The sequence below is a fragment of the Rhipicephalus microplus genome, chromosome X, assembly GCF_043290135.1.
Source record: "Rhipicephalus microplus isolate Deutch F79 chromosome X, USDA_Rmic, whole genome shotgun sequence".
Lineage (NCBI taxonomy): Eukaryota > Metazoa > Arthropoda > Arachnida > Ixodida > Ixodidae > Rhipicephalus > Rhipicephalus microplus.
This window is the reverse complement of record NC_134710.1, coordinates 224,033,358-224,050,691: the sequence shown is the minus strand read 5'-3', so window position 1 is coordinate 224,050,691 and position 17,334 is coordinate 224,033,358. Positions and strand designations below refer to the sequence as shown.

General features: G+C 46.4%; 2 protein-coding genes across 2 annotated transcripts in view; one reads left to right on the top strand and one right to left on the bottom strand.

The window, feature by feature from the left end:
- The first annotated feature begins 237 nt into the window (after window positions 1-237).
- On the top strand, window positions 238-4,600 carry LOC142776000 (uncharacterized). The gene is made up of 2 exons (XM_075878698.1): window positions 238-566; window positions 4,325-4,600. Exons 1-2 carry the CDS (start codon window positions 389-391, stop codon window positions 4,459-4,461), a joined length of 315 nt encoding a protein of 104 aa, XP_075734813.1. The 5' UTR covers window positions 238-388; the 3' UTR covers window positions 4,462-4,600.
- A 4,526-nt stretch (window positions 4,601-9,126) lies between these two features.
- LOC119187506 (putative acyl-CoA synthetase YngI) overlaps window positions 9,127-17,334 on the bottom strand; it is a 173,186-nt gene continuing 164,978 nt past the window's right edge. Inside the window, exon 16 of the mRNA XM_037435640.2 lies at window positions 9,127-9,461. Within this exon, the coding sequence (XP_037291537.2) occupies window positions 9,342-9,461 (120 nt within the window). The 3' untranslated portion in view covers window positions 9,127-9,341. The remainder of the gene's footprint in view (window positions 9,462-17,334) is intronic.

Below are 17,334 nucleotides of genomic sequence, written 5' to 3'. Positions count from 1 at the left end.
GAAGTGCGAAGTCGACTGCAGGGCGTGCAGCCGTTAGTGAAGAAAAGGGGAAGACGAAGTGAAGGGGAGCGTGGTCAATCGTGATTGGGCCACGTGGGCTGTTAGTTGGTCCAATGAGCAGTTGCCCCATGGTGTTTTGGAAGGCTGGCGGGCTGCGATTGAACCACGTGTGCGCAGCGCATGGCCAAGAACGCTGGTATTGCGTGACAAGAAGTGGGAAAGAAGAGAGGGGGCCGTCATGCCAGCATCACCACTACATGCTCGTCTGGTGGGCGCCGACAGCTACGACAGGAGAGAGGTTCGAGGTGTCCTGCTATTTCACACACAACGGGAGCCAGTGGTCGAGATCGAGGGCGGCTTCGGGCGACAGTGAAAACGAGGTCCTGGCATGATGGGTCGTTGGGACGACAGCCAGGCAACCCCGACGGGCGAGCTCGAGAGTTATCGCCACACCTGCTACCATCATCGTCACCTGCCACCACTGCCGCTTCGCACCCTCGCTCATGTCCGCTGGCCGGTCCAGCATAATAACGCCACGTCTTCCTGTACGCGGCCACTAGCTGACGGTGAGCGCGCCGGCGTTTTGACTCTTTCCCTCCCTCTTGAATCAGTTGCGCTACTAGTATAGCCTCGTATCGGATATAGACGGTGATGGTGTACATATGCTCTGGTATTGTTGTACTTTGTTCGTTTTACTAGTTTTATGCTGCCTATCTCGAATTCGCACCCCCAAATCCTTTCCGTGGCCACTTGACAGCAGACATTTATAATACCGCACGCACAGCTTGAGGGCATAACGAACGACAGCCCGCAAGAGGTTAGCGTATGACGCAGGCGCAGCGCAAACGCAATGATTGCGTACGATATTCTAAAGCTCTCTTACTGGCAAACGAGGCAAAATGGCCACGCCCTAAACAATCGCTGTAGGCTGAAGAGTACACGTCAGCAATGAGATTTGATAACACCACTGAGGCTTAGTTTGTCCGATGTCACGGAGGGGCAATGGATTAAGACGACTTGCATTTCGTGCACCTCGTGAGCACGCTGACTTTTTATAACCTAGGTCCAGTAAACGCCGCGATTATGTCGGACATAGCACATACCATGAACGAAACATTCTCCAAGAAGCTAATGGTAGAACGTGGAAAAACTGTGGGGGTTAATGTATACAATTAGCGCTAATGTACAGGCCTTGTGTAGATAGATATTTGTGTAGTTCTAATACGACGTTAATTCTCGCGCTGATGTCAATATTGTACACGGCCTGGTGTAGTTCGTCATACTACGCTTAATGCAGCGCTACTACCGCGAAACCCGAAGATGTGCATGTCACGGACACCCAGTGATTTCTGTCACATTGCAGGCTAGCCGAGGCTGCATGCAATGTGGCACCCGTTCTTGCGTGGCACAGATATCAGAAGGATGTTTCAAGACCATTTTTTTGCGATGTTGATTCTCGGCTATTTCCGTAGTTTACATTATTTCAAACCATTTGAATTTATTTTGCAATGGCTGCGAGCAATGTTTGCCTTGTTTTAGGCCTTCCCCGTCGATACTGACCACTGCGTGAACATGCGAGTTGAGGCAATGGACGACAATCTTGGCCCCTGAAGAGCTATGCACATAAATGCGGTTGCGGCTAAGAATTTATTTCGTGAAAAAGAAAAAAAAAAGAGACTCTGGACCGTATGTACTCTCACACTGATGAGTGTTGGCTGTTTTGTCACCTCACTTCATTCCCCTTATCCGCCCATCTTCAGCAGCTGCACTTTGCCGAGACATTCCAGGTAACTTGACCAAAAAGCTCTTGATACCTAAAGATGTTGAAGCATGAGGTAGTACCATAACCGGCGACTGCAGAGAGCTAGGCCAACTGTGAATAATTCTTGAAAAGAGGGCAAAGGCAGCTCATTTCTGTCTGCCTCTTGGACGACACGGCGCAGTACCTTGTAGGGGACGGAGGAAGAAGGGATAAAAAAAAATAGTGGAAAGATATAGATAAAATGTAGGACAAGTCAAGCGACTGAAAAAGGAGATAGAAAACGTGGGAGCCGGTCGAAGAAGTCCGAGGAGGGGCACCACACGGAGAAAGCTGCACAGCGTCAGGAAATCGCGGAAGGCGAACCAGTCGGCGAGCATTACCTAGCGTCGGAGATCGCGGGCGGCACTACTGCAGCTTGAAATCCTCTGAACAACTCCCCAGCTGTGAAAAACGATGTAAAAGTAGCATGCTCATGTATAGAGTAGTAGGGATGGGGTGTGACAGCCAAGTGAGGGTGAGAAAGAGAAGGAAGGGAGATAGTAAAGCATAGCTGGGGAAGAGAAGGGTGAGGATGGGAATAGGAGAGGGAAAAGACGAGGTGATGGGGTTATGCAGCGGAACCGTAGCCGTGGCCCTGTGAGGAGAGCGTCTGACTCGGCGACCATAAGTAGGTCCTACCACCGTACACCTACCAGTGTGCGCTACCAGCCACACTCCCCCGAATGATAGTTAGCTTGTTTAGATACCCCGGTGTTCCATTCGACACCGTTCGTTTTCTGAATCCCCTGCATGGGTGAGCAGTCAAGTAGTGCGTGCTTCTTCTCGTTGAGTGCTCTTATCAGGTTTAGGTGGCACGCTGCGGTGCCACCCTTAGTGGGACGCAGCCCGGGCTTCACGAAGTATACTTACAAAAGTACGAGAGAAGGTTTGGTTTGTTCTCCACTGTGAGTGTCACCGCTTATGCGCGAAGAAGTTCTACGAAACACGGCGCAGTCCGACCATGATTTTCAGAGAGTCAGGAGGGAAGTTAACCATCAAATTTTAACAATGGCGTCCTTTAAGGTTTCGCAACTCGGCCTAGTGAGCCGGTCACTCGTGTTTGTGAAATCTACGACCCGAGCCGGTCTGGGTGCATGTGACGCCTGTTGCTTCACTACACTGATGATGGCCGTAGTCTGCACGGTTGTTCACCTGAGCTTTGCATGTGCTCGGGTGATTCTGTCACCTTGTCGGGCCTCACCCGCAAGGTCCTTGTCGGCTGCTTTTTCGTGGCCAGAGACTCTGCTCACTAAGCCTGATGGTGGCCCCGTTGTCCGGGTAAGACATTAAGCCGGCTTGCAGCCGTGCTGGTTTACAAGGTTACGTCGGGTTCGTGTGCAGTGGCCCTGGATTCTGCAGCAAACGGTAGTCCCGCAGTCCTTAAAGGGCGGACAGAGTCTGAATGGCTCGTGGTGGCCAAGGGACAGGCCATGACCGGAAAGAGCTCTACGCCGAGCGATAGCCCATCCCTGACGTATCCTGACAATGTCGCCGGCTTCTAACCGTGCGACATTGTCAGGGTACGTCAGTGTGCCGTGAAGTTACCGCGCCGAAGTGTAGCCCCTTTGTTGGGTGTCTTTGGCTTGTACCTCGGGAGGCAGGCCGCGTCTGTTCAGCGCCTGGCGCCGAGCGGTGGCCCTCTTGTCAGGGTAATGACCGTTTGCCCAAAACAAATCTTCCCTCCCACCAACCATATGAGGGAGGTATTGCCGAGACATACGTACGAATGATGATGAGTTGATTACGTGACACTCTGGGACAATGTGCCTCCGGGCGCCACGTCTCCTTCCTATCTGACAACGGCACCGGTTGAAAGGGCAAAGCGTCCCCCGACCCCGCGCACGGTTGTTTACGGCATGCGAGAACGCCTGATAGAATCCGCCAGCATTTACACGCTCTGCTGGACCACCAGTTTCGATATAGTGCAGAAAAGAGTGGGAATTGGGAGATGGTAGGAGGATGAATGGTGCGAGGAGAAGGAGGTGCGACTTGGAGGTTGCAGTCATGTTTGGAAAAGCCACAAACTCCGCTCTTTCCTGTTTACGCATCAGTGCTCAATATATATACACGCCGAATTTTTTACTTTTACAGATGGTATGATCCGGAAACTTTCTTTTATACATCAAAGACATACGAGATATAATGGTTTCGGTGAAGCAAACGCTATATCTGACCAGTCGTACACAAAAATGAGGATGGTCTATGCGCCGAAAATGAATAAGTTCTTTATCCAGTCAGAATAATAATAGAGGCATTTTGCAGATGCCATCGAAGTTGTGGTCATCTGGAGTTGTGTTTATTTTTTTTTCACGAAGCTAAATTAGCAGCAACCATGCACTTTCTCTTTTTTTTCATCAGCTCCTTTCTGGTGGGGGGGGGGGGGTATCCTTCTTTTTGGGTATGTGCCATGTCAGAAGTAGTTTTCAACGACACTCGCAAGCAGCTTGTATCTCTGTTTCAGCTATTCTGAATCTATAGCATTTCTTTAAGCGCTCAAAATCGATGCATTTCTTGTCATCGCAGGTTTCGAGAAGCAGGTCTCGCCACGCTGCGCCGAACAGCATGCAGGACTGAACGGCTCTGGCCTGATCAACACACATCGCTACAGCGGCTTCACCAAGACCGGCCTCACACCCTTTCTTCCGCCTCGCTCACCGTGAACGCTGGTTAGGAACTTGCTTCAAGGCCGGCTTATGCTGGATACGGACGCTCGCACCCTCTTCCGGAAAGAGGAGCACGCCATCGAACGCACACGCTCATGTTCGACGCGACTCTGCAGTCAATGTGATTGCGTAGCGTAGATACGACCAGACCGTATATAATTTATTGCGACGAAATTCGATATTGTTTCGATTTTTATCATTTATGTATTCCGAATGTCAACAGGCCATAATATCGTTTGATTTTTGCGTATGCCTAGTTTCACGTATACTTTCCATCGAGCTTTCGTAAATTACTTATGTTTCGATTCGTATAACCAGTATGTTCGCGTTGTTGCGAATATACTGCATGTTAGCAGTATATCCGCTCAGCAGGACTCTATATGGAAACCCGGCAGAGCCTCGCAAGTTTCTTTAAAACGTATGGGTTTACAGCGAAACAACCTGCTTTGCAAGCTCTTCGCGCTGCCTCGAATTCACAATATTTTGAAATAATTCTAACGCCATGATTTGGATGTATACGAAAGCTTGGCGATTCTGGCCAGGGTGTTGTGCCCCTGCGTAGATGAGTGGTTGTCAACTCTACCTGTACTTGCTAGTCTGTTGCGGTTTGCCAGCACCCGAGTGTGTCAGCTGTCATTGCCTATAGTCTTGATTTGAAGAAATGCCTTATAGAATGGCTTGCTGGCTGCTCTGCTGAGCGGCAAGTACTACTCACATTTACTCTTGGACACTTGAATGGGCTTCGAAGTGCACTTCTTCCTGGCTGTCTGCTTTGTATAGTTAGGTTCAGTTGTGTTCCAGCGTTAAGCACTGAATGCTGGTTCACGCTATGTGCCACTTTTGGTCCCTGATCCCACCTCTGCTGTCTATGTTGAACAGACTTTTCCGTGGATGGGGTTTTATTAAGTGGGGTTTTATGCCCTAGAACCACATAAAAATCTTTGACCACGCATGTATAAAGTATTGTTTCGCCGACAATCGCTGAGCGTGCTCACTCATTTCGCTTCTTCGAGTGTTACCTGCATAATTTTACTGAGTGTTCCTTTTTCTGAGCACCCAAATAAATAACTCAATTGTTGCATACTTTACGCCTTGCTTCTGCACCATTACCACCATATATAGTCTTGAAAATGTAACATTGCAGCTGCATAAGATTGAGGTAATTCCAGCGTGGGACGCAGAAACTCGGGTGGGTATGCGCCACTAAAGGAAGGCCAAGCAGCTACTGACACAGCATAGCAATGCATAACGGCTATAGTATATCAATGCATAACGACTATAGTATATGAATTCCTATTGTACAGCCGTCTCGTCAGGTTAACGTCCACTGTAGTTAAGGGCAATCCACTGAAGTTAAAGTAGCAGAGCCCAGGGCTTTCAGACAAAACTCATCTTCGATGTGTTTTCAAAACGTTGTCGTGAGGACGTTTTAAGCCCACATAAATAGTACTTAGAAGAACCAGCAAACTAGTAACAGACTGATATGCAGCACATAGCTTTCAGATTACAGCAACATTCTTATAAACTTCCGATTTCGAAGCTGCATCGAGAACTTGTCTAAATAAATTTGTTCAAGCCAAGCATATATGCAGTGTCGAGTTGCTATGGTGTGCCACACAGGCACCATCAATGAAATATTAAAATTCAATAAAATATAAAAAATGCATGCATGAATAAAATATTCATATTTTATATTTATTGTTTGGAGCAGAGGTTGTGTTTCTTAAAGCTTGTATTTCACAAATAATCAAAAAAAGAGCATGACTGCATAATTTTTATCAAAAATTTGGGAGTTGGCCAGCATTGTTTAATGAACGATTGAAAAACAGTAGACCTCTGCATGTGTAAATATTATTATAATAATAATAGTAACAATATTATATTGGGTTTAGCATTCCGAAACCACCGCATGGTAATGAGTGACACCATAGTGGAGGGCTCCGGATTTCGACCAGGTGGGGTTGTTTAACGTGCACTCAAATCTGAGCACACCAGTCTACAGCATTTTCGCCTCCATTGAAAATGCAGCCGCCGCAGCCAGGATTCAACCCTGCGACCTTCGAATCGGCAGTTGAATGTGTCAATAATTCTTGGCAATGTGTCCTGGTGTTTTGAGTAATTGACACAGATAATTATGTCATACAATAAACCCTGTGACCTTCGAATCGGCAGTTGAATGTGTCAATAATTCTTGGCCATGTGTCCTGGTGTTTTGAGTAATTGACACAAATAATAATTATGTCATACAATAAACTACAGCATGAATCAGTGCAGCTATGTTGGCTGCAAAAAAGCATTTGATAAAAAGCAAAGAGCCTGCTTTTTTTGTCTTAAACTTTGCTTGGTTTTATAGCACATCATGACTAAGTGAGATAAATAGGAGATAATAATAGAGATTCTGATGAGTATTTCCTACTTATCTTTCTGTGTGGTTTTATTCCATAAGGCTATAAAAATGACTACAGCTGTGTGGGGACTACAGAAAATCATACAGCAAATTACAGAATGCCATGTTTTTGCAGACACCATCTAAGGCTTACTCCACCATCACATTCTATGCAGCTTACACAAGCTTTTCTTGAATTCATATTTTCGGCTTGAGTCGACAAGGTGATCATTATACAGGCATTAATTTTCATAGGCTGAGTACAATTCCTAATAAAATACCAATGAAAGCTCATGTCAAATGGTAGAGATGAAATTACAATAAAATCAAATATCTCAAATTCTAGAAAATACTGCCTCCAAACATCCTGGAGTGATATTTATTCAGATTCAGACATGTACATTAGAAGTTCATATAATAATTAGGTTGCACTGTGTTCATTAGAATAGGGTACAATTAACTGGCTGACATTTTAACATAATAATATTTGTTATTAATGAGATGGTTTGAGTGAAATTAAGCAGAAGGCACGTGGTACAATTCAAGATGAAGTATTAGGGTGAATTGAACACAGTGTATACTATCATATGAAGTTTATCCCATGTAGCTTATTCCCAACAAAGCAAAAACAAACCTTAGCATTATGTATACTGTACTATTAGAGTATTTTCACATTATGCATTTAACTGTCTATTGTATAGCAACAACTAAATGTCAAATGCTATGTGAAAATGTGTTGTAAGACGAACGAAATATAGCCAATTACAAACTATACAATCTTGCATTCCTCCACAGATATTGCAGCATGTAGCTTATTAGCAAATTGAAGTTGGCATATGGTAAAACAAAGATGTGTGGGCAACTACAGATAAAAGCCATAGCTGAAAGATCAATAAGCAAACCACAGTATCTTCTTTTTTCCTGTTTGGCCAGACATCTATGGCTAAGACATAATTTAATAAAGTTCTGACCAATTATCTACTTTACCAAATACCAATATACAAATCATAAACAAACTAGCATGTTCCATGTTTTAGTAGAGCAAGCTTGCATTCAAGAAAAAAAATGCAGGTACATGCAATAGGCTAGTATGTTTTAACTGCACCACCACAGGTTAGATTTTCTGCATACAGTGAAAGAGGCTAAACAAGTCTTTATGACTTCTTTTGCACAACAAAATGTGCAATAAATGCATGTATCACTTGTGACCTGCCAACCACGTCACTCTATTCAGTATGACTTGGGTAACTCGATTTTCACACTCATTAGTAACACAGAGAGCTTCTCAGGTGTTCCTGATTAGCAGCACACATCAGCATTTGGTGGAGGGGTCCTACACCATATAACAAATACAAGAATTGTCTCCTTTTGAAAGAGACCCCATCTTTCTCATCTAACAGTGCAAAAGAAGTGAGCAAGTGCATTCACATCACAGCATCCTTTTACCTACAGGCCACCCCGGCCTTGGATGGCTTTTCAACAAGCATTTAGAAATCATTGAACAGGGAATGTTTCTCCAACCAACATTTATACAAGAGAGGACTTTTCTTTTTTTGTCTTCTTATTGAAATATTGACTACAGCGAAATTCCCTGTTCAACAATTTCTCAACATTTGGATCCTCTACTTGAGGACTAAAATGGTGCTGTGGACACAATACCACAGTAGAATAAGAAGGGACATTTGAAGAATGACATCTAGTTTAATGAATACATGAGATCTTAATTCTTCAAACAATACATTTACACAAGAAATACTCATCATCATCAGCACACTGCCAGCCAAGGGTTTCTGTATACTGATAGTTAGGCGAGCTCGTACGGTGTTCATGATTATGAAACAGCACAGCCAAGCGACAATGAACACATACACTGAAAAATACATAAATACAGGCGCCGGCACCTGTTTTCATGTATTCTTTATTGTTTGTGTTCATTGTGTCTTGGTTTCGCTGTTACGTAATCATGCTTCTATATACACAAGGAAATCATATGGTTGATAATCAAGCTCTTTTTTTTTTTTGTAAAGAAACTGATGGCCCATAGATGAGCCTAATCTGGGATATGTTTAAAGAGCCAAGACATTCTGTATTCAATAAACTTGTTGTTAGTCCGTGATTATCTTATCTTCTACCCTGGTGTCTTGTCCTCAAAATAGTTTTAGTCCTAAAATATTGTCTTACAAACTAGACTCCCCCCCCCCCCCCCAAACCCACATTTCTTGACTTTATTTCCTTTATACTCCTGCATTTTCATTCTTACAACAAGCAAGGCACAGTAAGTTCCAATATTGTTTATCACTATACACAATCATGTCTTTGCTTGATAGGTCACCTCTTAAAAAAGTGACGAATGCATGCTGCCAATATTTACATCATTCTTGTGACAAGAAATGACTTTTTTCATCCAAAGGCTTGTGTAACAGGTCAACAAGCACCAGAAGACACAAGGTCTTCATTATGGTCAAGTCCACCGTCCCCGGGGTTTTCCTGCTCACAAACCCAGCTTCTTCACTGCTGTTTCTCTCATTTTATTTTTCTGCGCTTTTCCTATGGCTGTTTTAGGATAATCCGTTTCATAAAGGAAATACTTGGGTATCTTGAAATGGCTAAGCTGCAAAAAAGAAAAAAAATGAGAGGGAAATTTACAAATTGTTATGAACTCATACTGCTGAGAGTGGTGTGGCAAGCAACCCCTGCTGTAGTAAGGCATTTTAACCAAAAATGTGATTGTATGGTCCGATGGGTTAAATGTGTGAGCACAAAAGGAGTGTTTGTACCAATGAAGCTATGCAGGTACATGTTAATGTAAAGGATGGGTCATACCAAACCTTAAAAAATCCCTCAATAGACCTCACTAGAAACCGTTATGTACCTGACACTGTAAAGCCAACTATAACTAAAGGACCATAAACACGTTTTTTTTTTTTCTGTGAGAATGTGACACAGCTATCACATGTTGTCCCATTAAAGGAGAAGGAGTGGACCCAGATTTCAGGATACGCTTATGTATGGTACTCAATTGAAAATGTTCTGGCGCGCAGAAACAGTGGTGACCATGCTGTTATCATATGCAGTGAGGATGACCTTGCCACTCTTGTGGCCTCGAAAAGATAGCATGAGGAGGGATGACAAAAGAGGCATGGGGTTAAATAAACTGAGATGGCGACCATACAGTCATTGTATTTTCTCGCATATAACCTGCACCCATAACTCCGAGCTTCCCGAAAAAAGAAAAAAAAGGCGTTGCGTGTAACCCACGTGCTTAGCTTAAAGCAGAAATTATTTTTCGAAGTCACAACTGCACAGTCAGAATCTCATATAAAAGAACTTTATTTCGAAGCCATTGCCACAATGTTGATGACGCCGATTCCCGTGCCTTCAATCATCGCGTGACTCGCCGTTGTCACTGCTGCCATCCGATGTTTCGTTGCCGCTCTTGCAAACGCAATCGTCTTCAGTGCCATTCAAGTGATTGCTGACGGCGCATTTTTCAAAGCTCTTGCGTACCACGTCAGCCAGAACCGCCCGTGGTTTGGCCATGAATCGCACAGTGCCAGCAGTGTTCACGAGACTCATGAGAAAAGTTGTGGCTGGCATTTCGCCCGTACATCATTACTTCGATGATGTTCTTATAGCCACAGACACATGGGAGATGCACCTTGCCACGCTCGAAAGTTTTTTTTCGACAAGTACGGCGTGGACATCTCACAATCAAGCCATCCAAGAAGGAAGTTGGTTCAATGATGGTGAAGTTCTTGCGCCACATCGTGGGACATGGGGTCTTACGGCCGCAACATGAAACGCTTGAAAAGATACAAGCAGCAAAAAGACCTCATACAAAGAAAGAAGTCCGTTCCTTTCTCAGTCTCACAGGGTACTATCGAGACTTCGTGCCCAACTATTCCCACATGTCTCATCCCTTAACAGAGCTCACTCGGAAGCGTGCTCCGAACAAGGTAACATGGGAACAACATCACCATGAGGCATTTGACGAGCTTCAACCATTTCTGTCTACGGGTCCAATCTTGAGGTCTCCTGACATGGAGAACACATTTGTTCTGCGCACAGACGCATCTTCTACCAGTGTGGGAGCCGTGCTCATGCAGAACTATGACGGTGTTCTCCTTCCCGTCGCCTACGCAAGCAGGAAGCTCCTTCCACGGGAGGCACGGTACTCAACCGTAGAGCGAGAAGGGCTTGCGCTCGTGTGGGCTGTCCAAAAATTCCACATTTATCTCTTCGGCAAGCAGTTTGTACTGCAAAGCGATCACCAGCCGCTGGCCTACATCAACTCGGCCAAGTACACAAATAGCCGAATTCTGCGTTGGAGTCTGACACTTATGGAATACGACTTCACTGTGGAATATATCAAAGGAAGTGACAACGTTGGAGCTGACTACATGAGCCGAGTGTAGACTTGAAGCATTACGCGCATGTAAGCTTTTAGTTCTTCTCTGAACACTTTTTGAACTCCGTGTAAACACCGTGAACTGTGTGTAAACCAACCTGTGAATGCGGGTGAAAAAAAAAACTGTTAACATGCGCACACTTTCCGCCTTTCAGGCTGTGAACATTCTCTATCCTCATGCTTAGAAAAGTTGTTGAAAAGGAACAACTTTATAAAGGGGGGGTAAAATGTCACGTGTAAATATCGCAAAAACATCGACGCGGACCACCGAGCACTGAGGGACAAAGAAGAAGAGCGCGGTGGCATGGGTGGCACGAGGCGCGCTCGCAGTGGGCCAAGGCGTGCAATTCCGAGCTTGGACGAGCGAGATGTTCCGCCGGGCGAGACGCGGGCCTGAGCACGGAGGACCACGGAGCCGGGCAAGGTCCAGGGTGGCCGAGGATCCAGGTGCCAGGAGAGTTGCTGGCTGAAACGAGGATCGCCGAGCGGTGCCAGACTCAGACTCAGACGTGGGCCGCGAGCTGTGCACCCGAGGGTACCTGGCTGTGCCCTGGCCAAGGCGAGGAACGCCGGTGACTGAGCTGCCGCATTGCAGCTGTGGCGAGCAGCATTTCAGCACGGCACAGACGGTGCTGTGCTAGCCCGAACCCGCACGTGGAACCGCTACGCCCGGGTGGTGATCAAGAGCTCGGAAACAAGGTCCGAGGTCGCGCTGGTCCAGGCATCTCCTAGACGACGCCACCTCTGCTCGAGAGTCGTGAGTCTACGGGACTCTTGTTCCTCATGTGCCGTGGTGGTCGTCCCGACGGCGTCCACACCACTGACTTTTCCTATCCCTTCTTTTGTATATAAACGTTTGAACACGTCTCCCTGTCTGTTTCCTGCACCGCTGCACAGTAGTGAAAGTGCTCGAAGCGTCCTAAACATCACAACAACATTCTTTTCACAAAACTTCCTCACTATGGTATTCGTGGCAACGCTTTATCCTCAACAAAAGGTTACCTAACGTGAAGAACACAGTACACTATGATATATGGTGCTACCCCTGAAATTCAGTCTATGAAATACGGCATACCACAAGGCTCCATTTTAGAACCTGTTCTATTTTTGTTCTATTAATAATACTGTACAAGTACAGGGCCACTCTAACATTATACTATATGCCGATGACACTAACGTGTTCTTCTTAAGAAGGCAATTGCACAATAATTTTTAACAAACGAACACCTGGCTATAAAACTTAGATATGCGACTTAATGCAAATAAACTTCAATTAAATGTAAGTAAAACAATACATTTACTCTTTAAATCTGAAGAAAGAAACACGGCTTCTCAATCTCAGCTACAATTTCAAAAAGTAAATATTCAACAGTCAAGCATAGCGAAGTTCCTGGGAGCTATATTTCATGAAATTATCCCGGTCCCGGTCACCACATATAGACTCTCTGAAAAGTAGCATTGCCTGCACTGTAGCTACGTTAAGCAGGTTTTGATATTTGCTATCAACAAGTGTGAAGCACCATATTTATAACGCACTAATACATTCCGGTTGCAGAGCAAAGATACGAGCCGCCGTGCCCAAGGCGAAGCCTACCCATCCACCTCTTTTTTATTCCGAATGCACTGCTTCTCCCTTCATGATAAAAGCGACTACCTTCATCGTTCACACAATATTTAGCATCCTCCGTGCCCCTGCATTAGCAATTGTTGATGAAGAACACTAACACACACCAAGTTCGAAGCACACACTGTTCAAGAGTACTTGTATAAGTTCAGGTCAGTCCATGTGGGAAAATCCGTGATATCCAACTGCGTCTGCTTTTCCAGTGGTGCTTTCAGCGCTTGTTCTGCACTCGTGCTTCTGAACGCGTTGACCTTAATGAACCTGCATTGTTGCTGAGCAAGTTTCCTGGCATGAAAATTTGCAGATAAGACTCTTCCAGAAAGATCTCGTGTAGCTATACTTGAGTAACTTTTTCCTTTTGCTTTCTCTTCGTTGCTGCATTTACCTTCTAACCCTTCTGCTTCTGCCTTCATCTGGTCTCTCTCATTCCCTGCTGTTGCACTGAGTTGGCATTTACCAACTTTCTGAAAATAAGCTGTGTCTTGCACACTCTCTTCAATAATAACTTCTGTAGCTTTCTCGAAGAACCTAAGCTTTCAGCAGCGCAAGGGGCTGGCTTTTGTGTCATCGTGGCCTTTTGTTTTTTCTTCTGTTTCTTGTCACTTTGAGAATTGGCCTTGATTTTCCTACATCAAGCGATTAGACGCAAGGCGATGAAGACTTCATATTGTCCAAGTCTGTCATCTTTAGCTTAAACGCATCCTCAACATTTAGTGGGTGGCCCTCTGGGTCTACAAAATCTTCCCCCTTTTCAATCATGGTAATGCCTTCCACCTCGAACACCGGAGTTGTTATAGATGTCTTGACAACAGGTTCATGGGCATTGCACGCCGACGACAGTTCTGCAGGCGTAGGCCAGCTCCTTGTAAGTAGCGGTTGTTCTGCGCAGGCTCCTTCGATGGTCGTTACTTCAGACAAGGTCCTGATCGATTGGCTTTCAACCCGCTCAAGAATATTGACAGAAGGTAGGCTGGCAACTATAGTGGCTAGCCTCTGAGAAGGATAACGAAGTAGTTCTGTGAGCGCGTGCTCTGGTGTTCGTGCTTTTGGCCTTTTGTCATGAAAATAAACGCCCTGTTTTTGTGCCTGCGTCCCTGTGCCTTTGTGACATTTTCTGGTGGAGGTGCTGGGTACGGTAGATGATACGGTCCCCAGAGAGCACCCCTGACGCAAGCCCATCGAGTAGCTCAGCCGAGCTTACCCCTGTGCACGTATGTTCCAGCCGTCGTGGTTCTATGGAGGTAGGCTTCCGTCCTCGCAGCCCGCCATTGATCGCCGAAGCACGACCGAGAAAGAGTGACATCTGGCGTACACCCGACCACAGGCCCCTTTGTTTCCACTGCGGCGAAGCCGGACAGGTCTACCGAACATGTCCATACCGCTGTGTGGGTCTCCGTGGATTTTCGCCTAATGCCCCTTGTCCTTGACCTGGTGAGCAACCACTGGAAATAGAGAGTTTCATCTCAAATTCTCAAATCGGCGCAGTATCGAACATCGGTCGCACGAGCCCCGCTCGTCGTCGCCTGCTCGCTACAGGTCACCGAGCCCAGCACATTCACGCGGCGCTCCGAGACACCGTTCACCCAGTCCTGCAAGTCGGGAAAACTGAGTTCAGCGACCTCCGGAGGCGAGGCCGCTAACGCTGACTCTACGGAAGATCCTCCACTACGACAACAGCGATGGCAGCAAAAAGATGTACAGACGCAATCAAACATAGTACGAAGAGTGGTGAGCCCGGAGGTGTGTTCGACCAGATCCGGAGAAGTTGGCTGCCGTTGCCGATTTCCCTCGTCCTGGAGACAAGAAGGCTCTTTAGCGATTGATCAAACTCTGTGCCTACTACCGCCGTTTTGTCGAAGCATTTTCAAAAATTGCGGAACCTCTTACAAGACTGACACGGCCAGATGTACCCTTCATATGGACGGAAGAACAACAACAAGCCTTCGTAGAACTACGCAATCGACTGTAGACAGCTTCAGTGCTGGCACATTTTGACGATACTGCCGACACTGAGATTCACACAGACGCCAGCAACGTAGAAATCGGAGCCATTCTAATCCAACGGCAGGACAGCGCAGAGCGTGTGATCGCTTACGCGAGCCGCAGTCTCACAAAAGCAGAGGCTGACTACTCTACCACCGAAAAAGACTGCTTAGCAGTCATTTGGGCCATTAGCAAGTTTCAACCCTACCTATACGGCCGGCCATTTCGAGTGACCACCATTCGCTCTGCTGGCTTGCCAATCTACGAAATCCGTCAGGCCGCCTCGCCCGCTGGAGCCTCCACCTTCAAGAGTACGACATAACGGTGGTCTACAGATCAGGACATAAGCATACGGATGCTGAATGCCTGTCTCGTGCTCCTATTTTCCCGACGTCATCCGACACTAAACAAGATTTACCCTTTCTTGGCATCGTCGATGTTGTCCGAATGGCTGAGCTTCAACGTGAGGACACTGAGCTACTACCTGTCATCCAGCATCTTCAAGGAGAAGACGTTATCATCCCATGCCGGCTCTCATGTTGATTAACATTGTATTGCCTGCAGAACAATGTTCTCTACAAGAGAAATTGTGAGAGCAGCCAGGAAACTTTTCTCCTCGCCGTTCCATCGACAATGCGTGAGAAAGTTTTGTAGGCGTGCCACGGTGATCCTTCTGCCGGTCACTTAGGCTTTGCTAGGACATCAGCGTACATCCGACAAAAGTACTACTGGCCACAGCTGTATTCGTCCATTCAGCGCTTTGTCCGCACCTGCAGTGACTGTCAGAGGCGTAAAGTTCCACTCGCAAAGCCCACCGGCTTCCTCCAACCTTTAGATCACCTCGAGCATTGTTTCAGCAAGTGGGAATGGATCTTGTTGGTCCATTCCCTACGTCACCCTCAGAAAATAAGTGAATAATCATCGCAACTGACTATCTGACTCGCTATGCAGAAACCAAAGCTGTGCCTAGTAGAACTGCAGTTGAAGTCGCCAGATTCTTCGTCCACGACATTGTTTTGCGTCATGGTGCACCTGCTGTTCTCATAACCAATCGCAGAGCAGCATTTACGGCAGAGTTATTGTAACAAGTCACCAAGCTGACGTACACCAACCACCGGAAAACAACAGCTTATCATTCCCAAACGAACGGCTTGACGGAGCGGTTAAACAAAACACTGACCGACATGCTATCTATGTATGTTAATGTAGAGCACAAAATGTGGGATGAAATTTTGCCATACATCATGTTTGCTGTGTTGCGTACCGCTGTGCAAGAGACCACAGACCTAACACTATTCGAGCTTGTTTATGGCCGTCGCGTCACAACACTGTTAGACGCTATGCTCTCCATAGACCAGGACACCAGGAGAAATGACAGCGTCGACGACTTCGTTAAGAAAGCCGAAGAAGCCCGCCAGCTTGCACGGAACCGCATTCGCACGCACCAAGATATCGACGCTCGCCGTTACAACCAAGGCCGAAGGAACGTCCACTATCAACCAGGCGACTATGTATGGGTGTGGACACCAGCTCGACATCGTGGGCTTTCGGAAAGGCTATTGCGATGCTACTTGGCCCTTACGAAGTTGTGCGCTGCCTCGGTGACGTGAATTACGAGGTAGTTCCTTAAAGCTCGGGTATCAGTTTAAACCAAAGACGTCCACGTTCAGAAGTAGTCTATGTAGTACGGATGAAACCGTACCACGCCCGCGAGTTATGAACACTTCGAACTTTTTCTTATTATCCACAACAGCGCAGGCTTACGTTTTTTTTTCGTTGACGTGACCATTTTTTTTCATGGCCATCTCTAGCATCTTAGTCAATCGACCGGGACAGTCGCTCTTGAAAGGGGGGAACTGACGCAAGGTAGGCTGGCAACTATAGTGGCCAGCCTCTGAGGAGGATAACGAAGTAGTTCTGTGGGCGCGTGCTCTGGTGTTTGTGCTTTTGGCCTTTGCTCACGAAAGTCAACGCCCTATTTTTTTGCCTGCGTCCCTGTGCCTTTGTGACAATATGTCCTGAGGCTGACTCGACTGGCACCTGTGCTACAAGATTGCTGTCCAATAGGCCTTGGCTGTATAGTGGTGACGCAGACACAGTGAGTGCCTTTCTTTCTGCTTCTATTTTGATCTGTAGTCTTGTTGTTTTCAAACGAGCCAGCCGGGCCTTTAATGCGTCGGCGATATTATAGTCGGTTCTGACTTTTGCTAGAATGATCTGGCACTCATAAATTTACGCCTCCTCTATCTCAGCTTCTAAGTCATTGATGTCAACTGCATCCTCTATTTCCTGGTCGATTCTTCTGAGTTCCTCATACTGCTCAATCAAAACTCGGTGAATACGTCATAACTCACAGATTGGTGGGCAATCCGATTGCCGAAAACGTTTGACGTCTGCGATGACCTGCGTGACGGCCTTGCGTGTTTGACTCCGCTTTTCGTAGAGGGCCTCCATGATCCAGCCCAGTGT